The following is a 15,195-nucleotide window of genomic DNA, read 5'->3' as shown; positions in this document are numbered from 1 at the left end:
GATTGTGATGTGGGTTTATTGAGGGGGCGGGGCGGGCGGTGCCCCTCAGCCTTTCCCGCCCCTCAGCCTTTCCCGCCTCTTCCTTTCCGCCCCTCAGCCTTCCCCGCCCCTCGGCCCTCCCGCCGTGACGTCACTTCCCGCTTCCCCCGGTAGTGGCGGCGGCGGCGGGTGGGCGCGCGGGAGCTGTGAGGGGGCCGCTGCCGCCGCCATGTCCGAGTGCTCGGCGCTGCAGTTCGTCAGCCCCTACGCCTTCGAGGCGATGCAGAAGGTAGACGTGGTGCGCCTGGCCGCGCTGAGCGACCCCGAGCTGCGGCTGCTGCTGCCTTGCCTCGTGCGCATGGCGCTGTGCGCGCCCGCCGACCAGAGCCAGAGCTGGGCGCAGGATAAGAAGCTGATCCTGCGTCTTCTCTCGGGGGTCGAGGCGGTCAACTCCATCGTGGCGCTACTGTCCGTGGACTTCCACGCGCTGGAGCAGGACGCCAGCAAGGAGCAGCAGCTCCGGTAACGCAGAGAACGGAGATCTGTGGCGGAAGCGCTGTGTGGCTTTTCCAGCTCTTCCAGTTGTTGCAGCTGTTTAAGTGCCGGACGAACCCGGCCGTTCGTGTCCCTTGACAATCTCCTAGGAAAGCCCTGGGGTTTAATTGTCTGTCCTAGGGATCTGTTCCCCCGCCGTGCTCGGCGGAGGGTGTGGGGTGCACTGGGAGAGCTGTCCCGGCGGGGAAGGGCTGGGGCGGCTCTGTGGGATGAAGGGACAGGTCAGGTGGATGCGCTTTCCTGACTGTGCTGCTGGGGAATAGAAGCGCTTGAAATTTTGATGATCTACTGATTTAGCCGTCTTGTACTGAATTACAACAGTCTTTACAGGTCTTTGGCGGGATAGAAGAGATCCCTGGAGAACTGCTGCCTTCCTTTAACCGAGAGTATTTCTGTTTTTGCAGAAACGTTTAATAGTTGTTGTTTTGAATTGTGTGCCAGGCACAAGCTGGGAGGTGGCAGTGGAGAAAGCATCTTGGTGTCACAGCTGCAGCACGGGCTGACGCTGGAATTTGAGCACAGTGACTCTCCTCGGCGGCTCCGGCTGGTGCTGAGCGAGTTATTGGCCATTATGAACAAGGTGAACTTCTTCACAGCTGGGTATTTGTGAGTTTTAGGTTGCACACTGCACTGGCTGACACACTGGTTCTGTTTCTGGTGCTGCTGGTAGTGTGAGCACTCTTCTCTAGTCCTTACCTGCTTTATCAAGATTCAAAGTCTCAGTCTGATTAGACAGTGGCTTGTGCTTAAACTCTTTGTGACTTCCTAAAGGAAGTCTTTGCTGGTGTTACAGAGACTCTATAATACGCTGTACTCAAGCATAATGTGGTCTGGTGACCTATCAGTGCAGAAATAATTTGGAAATGAAGTGATGACTTTTCTCCATCCCATTCTTTGCTCCTATTGCAGGTGGTATTAGCCATCATATTTCCCTTTCCCCACTTCCTTGCTCACCCAACATTTTATTTTCCTTGTGTAAACTTAGAATGTCAGTGGGCTATTTTTCTGTCTTCTGAAAAGAAGCAATGATACCATCTGTGTTGAAGTATTTCCAGTAGTAAATATTTCTTAATCTACAAACTTCCTGCTTATTCTGTTTTGATAGCTCTATGCTTTTGGCAGTTTTTAATCTATTAAACATGCTGAATTTAAAGCAGATTTAGATAAATTGTTTCATAAAACTTGTTCAGTGATGATAAATATTGTCTTGCAGGTGTCAGAATCAAACGGCGAGTTTTTCCTCAAGTCTTCTGAGCTCTTCGAGAGTCCTGTTTACCTGGAGGAGGCAGCAGATGTTCTCTGCATTTTACAAGCAGGTGTGGTGTTCTGTATTTATGGTATTCTCTGCCTTCTCACAAGCGCAACAAAAAACTTTTGGAGCTGTCGTGACAGATTTAAGGTTAATCTAAGCTGTGCAGCTCTTGGAAACGGGGTTTTTTGTTTCCCAATGAAACATTGTGACTTTCAACACCTTCTTTCCGCCCAGAGCTGCCCTCACTGTTGCCAATAGTGGATGTGGCCGAAGCTCTGTTGCATGTTAAGAACGGAGCTTGGTTCCTTTGCCTTCTGGTGGCCAATGTCCCTGACAGCTTCAACGAGGGTGAGTTACAGCTGCTTCTTCTCCAGCTTCTGAAATGATTTCCATCAGTGTGGTTAATTCTGGGCTAACCCACGAGTTACACAGATTTGAACTGCTGGATGGTGCCATCTGATCATGTTGATTCCCATTTTTTGCAGCCTGCTTATAGGCCAGGCTCGTTTTGTGTCACAGCTTTTCATCTGTAGGTCACCGTTACAAAGGCTGATTGGGCAGGGAACGGCTGGGGCTAAGAACCTGCTCTGTCCTAGCTAACAGTTCTTGTCCCTTCCACTGAGACATGAGGTGAAAATTTGTATTAGGAAGGGTGGATTTCCTCACAGCTGCTTTCGGATCTTTAGTCTGCAGAGGTTTGATTAAGAATGGCGAGCGGCAGGATGAGGAAAGCGTTGGAGGCCGGCGCAGAACAGAAGCTCTTCGGCACCTGTGCAAGATGAACCCTTCCCAAGCCCTGAGGGTCCGGGGCATGGTGGTGAGTCTGTCACGAGAATCATCATTAAGAACCTTCCTGAAGCTTCAAACCCAACAAAGATGGCTGAGCCTCAGTGTTTTATCTAGGTGGAAGAGTGTCACCTACCAGGTCTTGGTGTGGCTTTGACCTTGGATCACACCAAGAACGAATCCTCAGATGATGGAGTGAGTGACCTGGTGTGTTTTGTGAGTGGTTTGCTGCTTGGAACAAATGCAAAGGTCCGAACATGGTTTGGAACTTTTATCCGAAATGGCCAACAGGTAGGAAAATCTTTGAGTATTCTGCTTTTAAAGAAATATTCTTGTAGCTTGCTGTAACTCTTCTGGATGTGGGCTGCATATTTGTCTGAATGCACATAAATCCTTTTGCACGTCTTGAAGGACCTGTCTTTACAAGGCAGCCTCTTATGGGGCCCTCAGGTCTACAAATAATGTCCCTTGAATGCAGCAGCTGTTTGGTTGTTCCCCTGAGAGATTTTTAGGCACGGAAACCAGGGAATTGTATGTTTGTAATATTTACCTGATATGTATGTTCATCCTCAGTGTTCACAGTAGGAAGATGCATCTTGACTTGCTTAGCTGACTTGGTTCAAGCTAGGATTTTGGTGTAAGAAGCTGTTCTAGTATGGTCACATGTTGCCTGTTGCCCTGCTACTGAAAACTGTTTAAAAAAAACAACCCTCTTCCCTTGACTGTGGAAACTCTTACGTAGTAATGCATTGTTCGATGGGCTGAACTTGTCTTGTTTCTCATCTTTTAACCCCTTACACAGAGAAAAAGAGATAACATCAGCTCTGTGCTGTGGCAGATGAGGAGGCAGCTGCTGCTGGAGCTCATGGGCATCCTGCCCACAGTGCGCAGCACCCACATTGTGGAGGAGGCCGATGCTGACACGGAGCCCAACGTGTCTGTGTACTCAGGGCTGAAGGAGGAGCACGTGGTGAAGGCCAGCGCCTTGCTGCGGCTCTACTGTGCTCTCATGGGCATTGCTGGCCTCAAGTAAGGAACCTTCTCATGTGCTGGGGTTCTGTTCATGGCTGTCCATTTCAGCAGAGGATGAGGGCTTTGGGCACTTCTGCCTTAATGCCACTGTGTCCTCAAAACCTGCGGCAGGACTCACCAATTTCAGTACTAGGGGAGGCTCTGTTGCTGCAAAATCACTTCTGCAGACTTGTTAAGGGAAGTCTAAACCCACATGGTTGGAGCAGTGTGTAATTGTATGGATTTTGAATTTCTGTTCCTTTGCTTTCACTTTTTAGAGAGTACTAATGTAGCATCTTTATGCATTGTTAGTTTCAATTTAAGTAGTTTGTACTAATAGGCAAGATTATATCCTGGGGAAGCTTTCTCACTGTTGTCTCTTAGCAGAGATTTTTACGTCTTTAAGTTCAGAGAGAATGACCAACTTGATAGATTGAATAACAGGGAAAACTCAGTCTTTAACCACTGTGAGAGACTGGAAATCTCTTCCCTGTTAAATCCCAGCTTTGTTTTGTTCTCTGTCCTGCTCAGGCCCACTGATGAGGAAGCTGAGCAGCTCCTGCAGCTGATGACGAGCCGCCCTCCCGCAACCCCGGCCGGTGTCCGCTTTGTGTCCCTGTCCTTCTGCATGCTCCTGGCCTTCTCCACTCTGGTCAGGTACTCTCAGTACAGGAGGAGCTTTGGAAGATCTGACTGTTTTAGCACCATTAAGGCAATGCCCTTCCCAGACCTGCACAGTTTTTTCCCCTCTAATTCTTTATAAATCTCCGTATGTTGATGGAAGGGATTTGTCTCACTCTGCAGTGAGTGAATGGATATTTCACTCTTGTTTTATAGCAAGTCTTTTGAGAGGGGAGCATTAGCATGAACTTAGTTTGAGTGGTTTTTTGAAGACTAAAGTAGGCCCGACTAGTTCACTTTTCTATGGAACAAGCTCATGGCTAAATTCTTTAGAGTCCCTGTTCAAAAGAGAAGCAGTGCAGATAATTCAGGGGGGTAGCTTTCTGTTGGGTGCATTCCAAAAAGGAAGTTGCCTGACAGTTGGACTGACCGTTGTGCCAAATATCACTGCTTCTCAGCAGTTGGATGCTACAGTGAAAGTGACAAAAAGTCTCCTGGTGTAAGATTCCTCAAATACTGGCTTTTCTGCAAGTGATAGTGAAACTAGCACTGGTTTTCTGGGAAAAAGATCTATTACGGATTTTCTTTGTGCAGCACCCCGGAACAGGAGCAACTCATGGTGATGTGGCTCAGTTGGATGATAAAGGAAGAAGCCTACTTTGAAAGGTGAGAGCAGGCTGGATTTCTTTCAATGATTCCAGTAATCTCACATTTATTTATGTCCTGTTTACCTATGTCCTGTATTTCTTGCTCTTTGTTACCATCAGCATTTCTGGTGTGTCTGCTTCCTTTGGAGAGATGCTCCTCTTGGTAGCCATGTACTTCCACAGCAACCAGCTCAGTGCCATCATCGATTTGGTGTGTTCCACCTTGGGAATGAAGGTAAATCCTAAACTATTTCTAGCCTGTACATTTGTCTGTTAAAATCAACTTTTTGCTGTGTTTTGATGCTTTGGTATTTATTTTTGATATAAAGAACTTTAGTTTTGTAATATACCTAAACTAAACGTAACCTGAAAAATGGGTAATAATTCCTCTGAAAGAGCATTAAAATGTGCATAGCTTTTGATACAGAAGTATATTATGATAAAAGTATCTTCAAAAAGTGCTGCCCTGTTGAAATCATTATTTCCAAGAAATGAACTTCTTAGAAGACTGATTGAAGTAGTTTCCTAATGGAGCTACAAGGCTTTTATTTTAAATCATTAAAAGAAATACCTATATATCTAAAAATTAATTTCAGTAAATTACTAAAGGACATTTGCCAGCAATTCACTATTGTGAAACAGTGTCTCACCGGATGTAAAAGCTGGGTAGGGAGTTTTTAGGACAAGGAAGACATGGGGTGATGAACTTGTGACATTTGAAAATATTTCTGTTCGACATTTGGTACAAATGTGAACATTTTCCTGGTATCCCAGTCAAGACAAGTTTTAAAGGGCTAAAAGTTAACAGTTTATAAAATAAATTTAGTTGTAAGAAGTACTTTCAATTCTAAGTACTTTCTTCTGAATTTCAGATTGTTATTAAGCCCAGCTCGCTCAGCAGAATGAAGACAATCTTCACACAGGAGATTTTCACTGAACAGGTATTTTCAACCTAGGGATTTTTTTTCCCCCCTCTGCCCTTTCCTTTCCCTTTGGGGTATTCTGCAAAAATAAAGAGATTCCAGTCAGGACTGTGGCTCTGTGACTTTTACACCTTGTGCCTTGTGCGAAGTGGTGTTTTTCTGTTAATTGTATCTTTCCTTTAGGTGGTTACAGCCCATGCTGTCCGTGTGCCTGTTACAGGCAACCTCAGTGCCAACATCACTGGCTTTTTACCTATTCACTGCATTTACCAGCTTTTAAAGAGTCGTTCCTTCACCAAGCACAAAGTATCCATTAAGGTATGACCTTTGTTTTATTTCTGTTTGTAATTCTGAATGCCGATGAGGTTTTGCAGGCTGGTTCAATTATAGGAGCAGAATTCTTGATGAATTTTGTGCCTTACTACCATGTAATTTAAGAAGGAACTGTGTTTTAAGTCAGGGTGCCCATTTTTAGCTCTGTAATCCAGAGACCACAACTTAGTGAAGTTAAAAATAGTAAGTTTCTCTCCCCCATTTGTGCTTAATCGTAGTCAGAATGATTTTCCAGCCAGGACAAGTTCTGTTTGTGAATCAGGATCCAGGATACAGGGTTCATGACCAATTCAGAACTGATGTTGCACTTTCCAAAGTCAAAGCCTCATTTATTAAAAGGGGTTTTACTTGCAGACAAAGCAAACTGGCAGCTGCTCATGTCATGGGATGTTCTCTTCTAGGACTGGATCTATCGGCAGCTCTGTGAAACCAGCACCCCGCTCCACCCTCAGCTGCTTCCCCTTATTGATGTCTACATTAACTCCATCCTTACTCCTGCATCTAAATCCAACCCAGAGGCCACCAATCAGCCTGTCACAGAACAGGAGATCCTTAATGTTTTCCAAGGACTCTCTGGGGTAATGGACTTGTTTGGATCTTTCATGTACTTTATGTGAACGTGATTCAGGATTTTGCACTTATGTTAAGTTGCCTCACTTTTTGTCTTTACTGCCTGTAAACTGTTTCCTGCTACAGTCATGTGTTTTTAAGTGAATCTTGTTACTCAGGTATTCATCATATTTGTAGGTAAACCCAAATTTTTCTTCACAAGAATCAGGACTGCAACCTGACCTTTGTGTATGGTTTTATGTGCAGGGAGAAAATACTCGTCCCACCCAGCGCTTCAGCATCACCACACAACTGCTCGTCCTCTACTATGTCCTGTCCTATGAAGAGGCACTGCTGGCCAACACAAAGATTCTAGGTAAATGTGAGAACATCAGGGGGGAAACAGATTAACTGAAAATTAGGTGCAAAGAGAGGAAAAAGTCATGCTGCTGTCAGATTCAAGCATAGCATAAAACTTTTAAGAAGTTTGTATTAAATAAAACATTACTGTAGAGATTTAGGACATTAAGTTCCTGCTAAAACTCTGTAGTTGAGTAATTTGTTTTGCAGATTAATAGAGGTCCAAGCTGGCCAAAGAGTTACAAGAAATGTTTATGAGCATCTAATGAATGTAACAAAAATTAACAAAGACTTCATAATTGAGATCTTCCTTTATTCACGTGTCATCAAACTTGCACACACTTTTCTTTGAGTTGGCAATTTTATAGTTGGCAATACTTAATGATCCCGTTTTTGCCTTTGAAATGGAGACTTTAAATCAGTGCTAAAAGACTGCTGTGTATTTTATTGATGAAATTAAACTTCAGTGAAAATTGAGTGTTTATATCTGCTGTGTGTTTTTACCAGCCCTTTTAAAGGTGCAAAACTTCCAGCATTCTTCAGTCTTTTTTCTTCATGCTAATCAAGGAAGCCTGAAACACTGTAAAATCAATTACAGATATTTTCTCGATTTTACCTGGATAGAGACCAGTGCTTTACATTTTCTTTATTGATCCAGTTGGGGAAATACTTGTTTTTAGCTGTAACTGTTACATTTGGTTTCTTGTCCCGTTCCCCTGTAGCTGCAATGCAGAGAAAACCCAAGTCCTACTCTTCAGCATTGATGGATCAGATTCCAATCAAGTACCTCATCCGGCAGGCACAGGGGCTACAGCAGGAACTGGGAGGTAAAAATGTGTGTGAAGGTCTAAAGTGCATGAGAAGGAAGGCTGAGTGTTCTCAGCTCAGTGGCTGTTGCTTTTTTCGTAGCTTGCTTTCATTTTTACTGCTTTAAAAATCTCTCAGGAGTAGCTACTGAGATTGCAGAGATGTTTGAAGAGTAACAGTGAAAGTGTGAGGAAAGCAGTTCCTTTTAGAGTGGGTCTTACCTCCCTAGGGCAGGTTTTAGGGTAGGAATTACATGAGAATGTTGAATATTCCAGGCTGAGTTTAAGAGTTTATACTGTAGAGTCCTCCCACCTTTCCAAAGGGTAACTTCTCCTCTCTGTTGGAGTTAGAAGATCAGGTTATGAACGTGCACCTCACTGAGCTGCTTGGCAGTGATTCACTACAGGTCAGTGGTTGAAATGAAAGGCCCAGATGTGTTCAGGTGAGAGATGCAGCTGCTCAAATCTGAGCTGTGAATGTCCCTGATGTCCCCAAGGGTTGCACTCTGCCCTGCTGAGGCTCCTGGCCACCAACTACCCGCACCTGTGCATCGTGGACGACTGGATCTGCGAGGAGCAGATCACCGGCACTGACGCCCTGCTCAGGAGGATGCTCCTCACCAACATGGCCAAGAACCACTCTCCCAAACAGCTCCAAGAAGGTAAATAACTTCATTCCAAGTAAATTCTTTCCAAATGGGTTGGAATATAGTGGATTTGGAAGGGTCATTATACTGCATTGGTACAGCAGAAATGCTTCAAATATCAGAAGTCCAGTTTTACCAAGGTCCTGTTGTTTTTGTTTGCAGCATTTTCCATGCTTCCTGGAAATCACACCCAGCTGATGCAGATCCTGGAACATTTGACCCTTCTCTCAGCTGGAGAATTGATCCCCTATGCAGAAGTGTTGACCTCAAACATGAATCTCTTGCTGGAAGCTGGAGTCCCACGGGGGATTCTGCAGGCTGTCAATAAACTCTGGATGGTTCTGAACACTGTCATGCCCAGAAGGTATCAAGGCTCAGAATACTGTTTGGCTTCTTGGTGCACATAGGTGGGAGGCCACTTCCCCTTTTAAAAATAATGATACAATGCCTTTATCTGGGAGATTGGAGGCTGTGACTGAATAGATTGTGTTGGAGCTGCATTTCTTTTTGGTTTGTGGACGTTTTGAACCTTTGCATTTAAAAGGAAGGTGGTTCTTGTTCTCAGGGGAAAGGAAGTCACCAGTTCAGTTTAAAATACAGGAGTGTAGTTTTATACTGTCTATTGTTTATGTGAATTACTGATGAAACAGGAACTCACTTTGGTAAAAAAAATGGCTTTTTTAATGAAGTAGATACTCTACTGCAGTGAAAACTGCTGTGAGTCTGGGGAGTGTTAAGTTAACTGCACCTTGGTTAACTTCAAGGGCTGAAAATAGGGATTTTGCTATTTGATAGGCCTAGAAAAATATGGCTGAGTGACCAAATGGTTAGGGAACCCCTTTTCTTATAAAAATTTTCTATTAAAAAATCATAAGAGTATTCTCATTTTAGGTTGTGGGTGATGACTGTTAATGCCCTGCAGCCTTCCGCAAAAATAGTCCGACAGCAGAAATACACCCAGAATGATCTGATGATTGATCCCCTGATTGTACTGAGGTGTGATCAGAGAGTTCACAGGTGAGTGTCTGTGCTGCTACACAGTGAATGCTAAACATAAAGGTGTCCATCAGAAAACTTCTAAAAGCTTTCAGCACTTCAAAACATCTTTGCAAGCTAATCACAGGAGCTTGGCAATTGCATCTGTGTTGTTTTAAGCTTGGCCTGAGGACTGAGGAGCTGGGCCTGCTGTTCCAGCATTTAGTCCTGTCCAGCTGAGTGCCCAGCTGTGTTTTGGAAACTTTGGGATTTGCACATGGCTCATCCATTCTGGATTTGGGTGTGTGAATTTGTGGTAAATGGCTTTGCAGCGTGTTTGGAATGGCTGCTCCATGTGGTGGTGGGTGAGGTTGTAGCTGTAACATCCTTCCAGCTCTTGTGCCATCCCTCTTGGGCCTGTAGGTTTTCCATCCTTTTGGGGAACAGTTTCTGGCAGTGGGTGCTTGATGGATGTGACAAAGGCAGATTTGCTTCATTTCCCAGGGAAGTCTTTGCAGTACTTAGAAATTGGTTCCTCCAGATGTCAGCAATGCCAGAGGAGGAGCTGTGGTGCTACAGCCTTTGGGAGTGCTTTTAGTTTGTTCATGTTACTGAAATGTCTTTATTTTACTGTGTTCCCATATCAGGAGTCCTCCTCTGATGGATATCATTTTGCACATGTTGAATGGGTATCTTCTTGCTTCAAAAGCTTACCTTAATGCTCACCTGAAAGAAACAGCAGAGCAGGACATTAGGCCATCCCAAAACAATGCAATGGGTCCAGAGGCCCCAGAAGTTACAAGAGAAGAACTAAAAAATGCTTTGCTTGCTGCTCAGGTAAGGGAAGAAATGGATATTACGCAATGTGAGGAAAAACAGATAAAAGAGAAATGCAGAAACAGGAAATTAAAAAAGGGGACCTTTTAAATTCATTTGGTTTTTTACCAACTTCTGTTACCATGGAAAAGAAAACTGCCTCTCTATTCAGATGGTTAAATATTTTCTTTTTTCTTGTCTGAAGCATTGTGCTGATTTACTGCTTTGATAGTGGTTGTTCTGTCAGAACAGAAGAGTTCTGCTTACCAGCCCTTTTGCCTTGGTGCTTGTGTGATCCAGAGGCTGTTTCTGTGCTTGGATTTGGAGCAGTAAAACATCAATAAACGTGACAGACCTATGTCTGATCATCAGAAGGATGTTTCAGGGAAGCAGCCAGCACTGGGAAGTGGGAGGCTGAAGGACGGTTCACTTCTTTAACTTGACCTTATGGAAATTCTTGAGTAATCCTGTTTCACAGACATCTCTTCATCCCTCTGTCTGGAAAAATGTCACATAGGAAGTTCCCATTATAACATGATTTTTGAGTTAATAGGAAGTTTTATATTTAAATGAGCAAGGTGGTCTCCCTTGAATACTGTGAATTACATGGCCTTGTGCATATTTTGTCTGCTCTGGATGCTTTAAGGGACCACTGGATATTTATTTTGAAGTAATACGAGATTCCATTGAATTGACTCTTTCTATCTGTGATTATGTTAATCTGTTGGATTCAGCCTTTTTAAATTTGAGTCTTGATTGAGATAAAGTGTTGAAGTTTTTAAAACGTTCTGATTCTACGGCTGAGTCATTTTCATTCTGCACTTAAAAAAACTTGTAGGTAGAAATCCTAATCACATGGCAATCTTCCATTTCTTAAATTGTCCTTATTTTGTATTTGATTTATTTCACTAGGAGTTTTTTAAGCATCGTCTGTGGCTTTTCTCCACAGGACAGTGCTGCTGTGCAGATCCTTCTGGAGATCTGCTTGCCTACAGAAGAAGAGAAGGGCCAGAGCAGCACTGCTCATGATTTACTGAGGGATGTGCAGAGCCCCCCGAGCCCGCAGGGTGCTGAGGCAGAGGAGGAGGAGAGTTTGCTGTGCAACCTGCGGGAGGTGCAGTGCCTCATCTGCTGCCTGCTGCACCAGATGTACATTGCTGACCCCAACATCGTCAAACTCGTGCACTTCCAGGTCTGCTTTGCACTGCTTTAGCTCTGTTTTGGTTTGTCAGGTTGGCAAAGAGCCAAGTGGAGTGGTTGGGGGCTGCTGAATGTTCCTCAGAAATTACAACAACCCACTTTTCTCCTTCCTGTCTCCTCCAATTTGTAGAGCTCACACTTCATCCCTATTTCAGTGCTTGGTGTCTTGGTTGTGGTAAGAAGGCAGCACCTGAACTCTGCCTGTTCCTCATCATTAAACACCTACTTTGTGCCTCTGCCCTTCTTAAATTTGTCCATCTAGGCCAAGGAAAACTGCCCCAATCATCTTATGATTACTTGTTCCACATCTTTTTTGGGTTAGTTTTTTCTGGCCATGTTTTTAAATTAATATTCCCATTATTCAAATCTCATTTGGCTTCAAATGTAAACATCTTATCTTTCCTTTTTGTTAGGGCACAGTTTATCTCTTTAGAGTGGAAGGAGAAAGGTTGGCCCTGCCAAAGCAGCTGAGCACCTTCAAAAAATGAAGAGGGAAAAGATTAGCAATTTTTAAAATAGAAATGTGTTTTTAATGCATATTAAATTACTCCTTGCCAGATGGCAGACTCTTTACAAGGAGTTAACTTACCTTGACCTGGAACTGATTAAGTGATAAAAAAGTCATTATGAGGCAGTTGTGAAATGAGCAGGTTGGGGCTGATGGTGAAATTCAGAACACAGGAAAGACACAGAGGGAAAGGGTCACTGCAGTCTGGGTTTGGTTGGGGGGTGGAGGGAGAGTTTCCATGCAAATAATTCATTGAATATTGAGGGTAAAGAACTGATTCAGACCCTGGGTTTGTACCCAGCCTGCCTCTTGTTGCCTTGGCATTACAGGCCTGCTGCAACCTCTGAACAAAAGGGAGTTACAAATATATTCATTTTTAAAAAAAGCATTAACACAGGTATAATTTAAAATCTTCTTTGAAGCAGGATTTTTAAAACACGCCTGTGACGCATTGGCACATCTGTTTTCTTAATCCCACAGGGTTATCCATGTGAGCTTCTGTCACTGACAGTGGCTGGGATCCCATCCATGCACATCTGTCTGGATTTCATTCCTGAGCTCATTGCCCAGCCTGAACTTGAAAAACAGGTACTGTGCAGTCACCTGGCTGGAGGATCACTGTGGGTGTTAGCCCTGATGAAATACTGGCTGAGGGGAGGGAATAAAATAGTTACTAAAAATGTCCTGTTCCAACTTGTCTGGGGTATTAAGGTAATATTTGTAGCACTTTTACCTTAAATTAAAGGCCTGGCATTGCAGACAACTGGAATTTGTTGGGCTAAAGATTCCCTGTTTCTGTATCAAACCAACTTTGTAGTTGCTCTTATTTAATCCTTTCTAGTATTGAGTTACTGCTGATCAACTAAGGTTAAAACTGGAACATATCAGACCTAAAGATCTTTTATCAGGGTTGCATTGTAAATTGTGTGGTGCTTTGTTGCTCATCTCTTGCTTCTGTCTCTTGCCTGTCCCCTACTTGACAGATCTTTGCCATCCAGTTGCTTTCCTATCTGTGTATCCAGTATGCCCTGCCCAAATCCCTCAGCGTGGCTCGTTTGGCCATCAACGTGATGGGGACCCTGCTCACAGGTATCACCCCAGCAACCCCAGAATTCACTGCTGTGGGAGCCAGAATGATTTCTCTAGGCTGAATGCAGTTTTATCTAAGTGTCTAATTGCTGTTGTAAATGCAACAACAGTTCTTGATTGGATTTCATAATCATTTATTTTTACTTCTCCATTTTCTTCTGCTTGGCAGTTCTGACCCAGTCCAAGCGTTACACGTTTTTCATGCCCACCCTGCCTTGCCTGGTGTCCTTCTGCCAAGCCTTTCCTCCCCTGTATGAGGACATCATGTCCCTGCTGATCCAAATAGGACAAGTTTGTGCCTCCGATGTTGCTACACAGACACGGGACTTCGACCCCATCATCACCCGTAAGTCAAGAACCTTAAAAAACACCCCAAAGGAGTCAGACCTAGGCAACTGAAACAGAAGTGTTGTGGTGTCTCTAGAAATAACCTGTGGGGTGAGTGCTGGTGCCTGGAATAGTGCTGGCTCAGCTTTGCACTCTCATGGCATCCATATTTGTGTTATGGCTGTAAAATAACAACTGTCAATACTTACTTAGATGTATTTTGCTGCTTCTGCTTCATTTGCTAGGTCTGCAGCAACTGAAGGAGAAGCCACATGATTTCTCAGGACTCTGTAAAGATTCCTCCAGCAAAAGCTGTTCCAGGGACACTGCAAGCCTGGACCCCGATGTTCGGCTGTGCCAGTGTGTGGAAAACACCATCATTGAAATAATTAACATGAGTGTCAGTGGAGTTTAGGAAAAACTCCAGGGAAGCTGTACTGTAGCTTTCCCCTCTGTTTATGGTGCCTACATTTGGAAAAAGCTGTGAAAGTGGACTGAGGAACTGGAGCAAAAGTCCACATTTTTCATTAATTTCATTCAGTCACAGCTGAGAAGAAAATCCTTTCAACAGGATTTTGTTGCTTTCAGTGAAAACTTCTGAGGCTGATGGGATCAGTAAATAGTTTCCAGGGAAACCATGATTTTCAGGCTTGCTCAGTTCCTGAAGTGATGCAGCAACACACCTGGAAGGGTTTTATAACACTGAAAAGTGAATATTTAATTTGTTGGGCAAACAGCAAAATGATGGGGAAGAAAAATTTGAGATTGAAGTGCTTTGCTTGAGTTAAATGAGCTGCAGTTCCAGAGCCTTGCAGAGCAAGTTGGAATAAAATACTCCAAGGAATACTTGAAAAAGTGGTGTCAGTAACTTGCACCATCACACCGAGTTCTAAGAAAATGTTTTCACTTTTATTTGTGTATCAAACCATTGGTCAAAGCTTAAGTTCATGAGATCAGGAACTTAATTTAAAGATCAGCCAGCCTTCATTGAGAGTTTGAAACTGGTCTAAAAGTTTCTTTTAAAAAAAAGAAAGTACTGATAGTAAAAATGAGCTGTATAAATGTGATTTTTTTAAAGAATGCACCTCAGATGGTTTTACATTTTTTAACTTAAAAAAGTTGAAAAAGACTTGAAGAAATGAAGAAATGGTATCTTGAGCTGTCATCAGGATAAGATTAAAAAAAGAAATGGATGCTGTGGGTGACTGTGCAGAGGAATAAGGAGAGGAATTACAGGTTTCAGCCATGCCAAAGCACTTCCAAGGCCAAATCCTTTGTGCTCCATCATGGAGTTGGTTGTTCCTTTGCATATAAAGATGGAATTACCACATGGAAATGTAGGAAAACCCCTGTGGATTTGTGTTCCAGGATTCCTGGCTGTAACACCCCATATCACCATCTGCCTACCGAGTGTATTTTTGTCATTTTAATGTAAATTATGTAAATAATCTGAATGTATGTATTTTTTTTTCTCCTCAGTTCCAAGTGTAATTTTATATGCTGTAGTGGTATTTAAATAAAAAAACCAACAACAGTACGACTGAAATTCAAAGGGGTTGCCTGTATTGATCTTAAGTTTTCCAGATTCATCCCAAATTTCACCTGAGGAAAACACCTCGGGGTACAGACACCTGACAAGAAGAGAAGAACTTGGGGCTTCTGTGTGTGGCAGTAGTGAAAAGACACTGGCTTTATGAAAACTATTAATTTTTTCATTGTGTTTTCTGTGGACTTAAAACAAGGATGATAATAATAGTAATAGTAATAATAATAATGATAATGATGCCAAATAATAGTATGCAATGCTTATA

At 43.3% G+C, this 15,195-nt stretch overlaps 1 protein-coding gene across 1 annotated transcript; it reads left to right on the top strand.

The window, feature by feature from the left end:
* The first annotated feature begins 133 nt into the window (after nt 1-133).
* Nucleotides 134-14,930, top strand: INTS2 (integrator complex subunit 2). Its single transcript, XM_032130036.1, has 24 exons — nt 134-501; nt 976-1,114; nt 1,748-1,850; nt 2,021-2,134; nt 2,473-2,603; nt 2,690-2,863; nt 3,375-3,601; nt 4,115-4,240; nt 4,799-4,870; nt 4,972-5,086; nt 5,724-5,792; nt 5,958-6,092; nt 6,509-6,685; nt 6,924-7,032; nt 7,739-7,843; nt 8,320-8,484; nt 8,632-8,833; nt 9,361-9,486; nt 10,092-10,281; nt 11,210-11,452; nt 12,449-12,556; nt 12,952-13,057; nt 13,227-13,403; nt 13,630-14,930. The coding sequence occupies exons 1-24, from the start codon at nt 209-211 to the stop codon at nt 13,797-13,799; spliced, it is 3,576 nt and encodes a 1,191-aa protein (XP_031985927.1). The 5' UTR covers nt 134-208; the 3' UTR covers nt 13,800-14,930.
* The last annotated feature ends 265 nt before the right edge of the window (nt 14,931-15,195 follow it).

The sequence above is a fragment of the Corvus moneduloides genome, chromosome 20 (genome assembly GCF_009650955.1).
Source record: "Corvus moneduloides isolate bCorMon1 chromosome 20, bCorMon1.pri, whole genome shotgun sequence".
NCBI classification, from domain to species: domain Eukaryota; kingdom Metazoa; phylum Chordata; class Aves; order Passeriformes; family Corvidae; genus Corvus; species Corvus moneduloides.
The sequence above is the reverse complement of the archived record's forward strand: the minus strand, read 5'-3'. Positions and strand labels throughout refer to the sequence as shown.

Excerpts from the sequence above, each read along its gene's own strand:
- INTS2 (XM_032130036.1), top strand. The coding sequence starts at position 209 with ATGTCCGAGTGCTCGGCGCTGCAGTTCGTCAGCCCCTACGCCTTCGAG. Across the intron at positions 502-975 it reads AGCAAGGAGCAGCAGCTCCG|GCACAAGCTGGGAGGTGGCA; the intron begins GTAACGCAGAGA and ends ATTGTGTGCCAG. Across the intron at positions 9,487-10,091 it reads TGTGATCAGAGAGTTCACAG|GAGTCCTCCTCTGATGGATA; the intron begins GTGAGTGTCTGT and ends TTCCCATATCAG.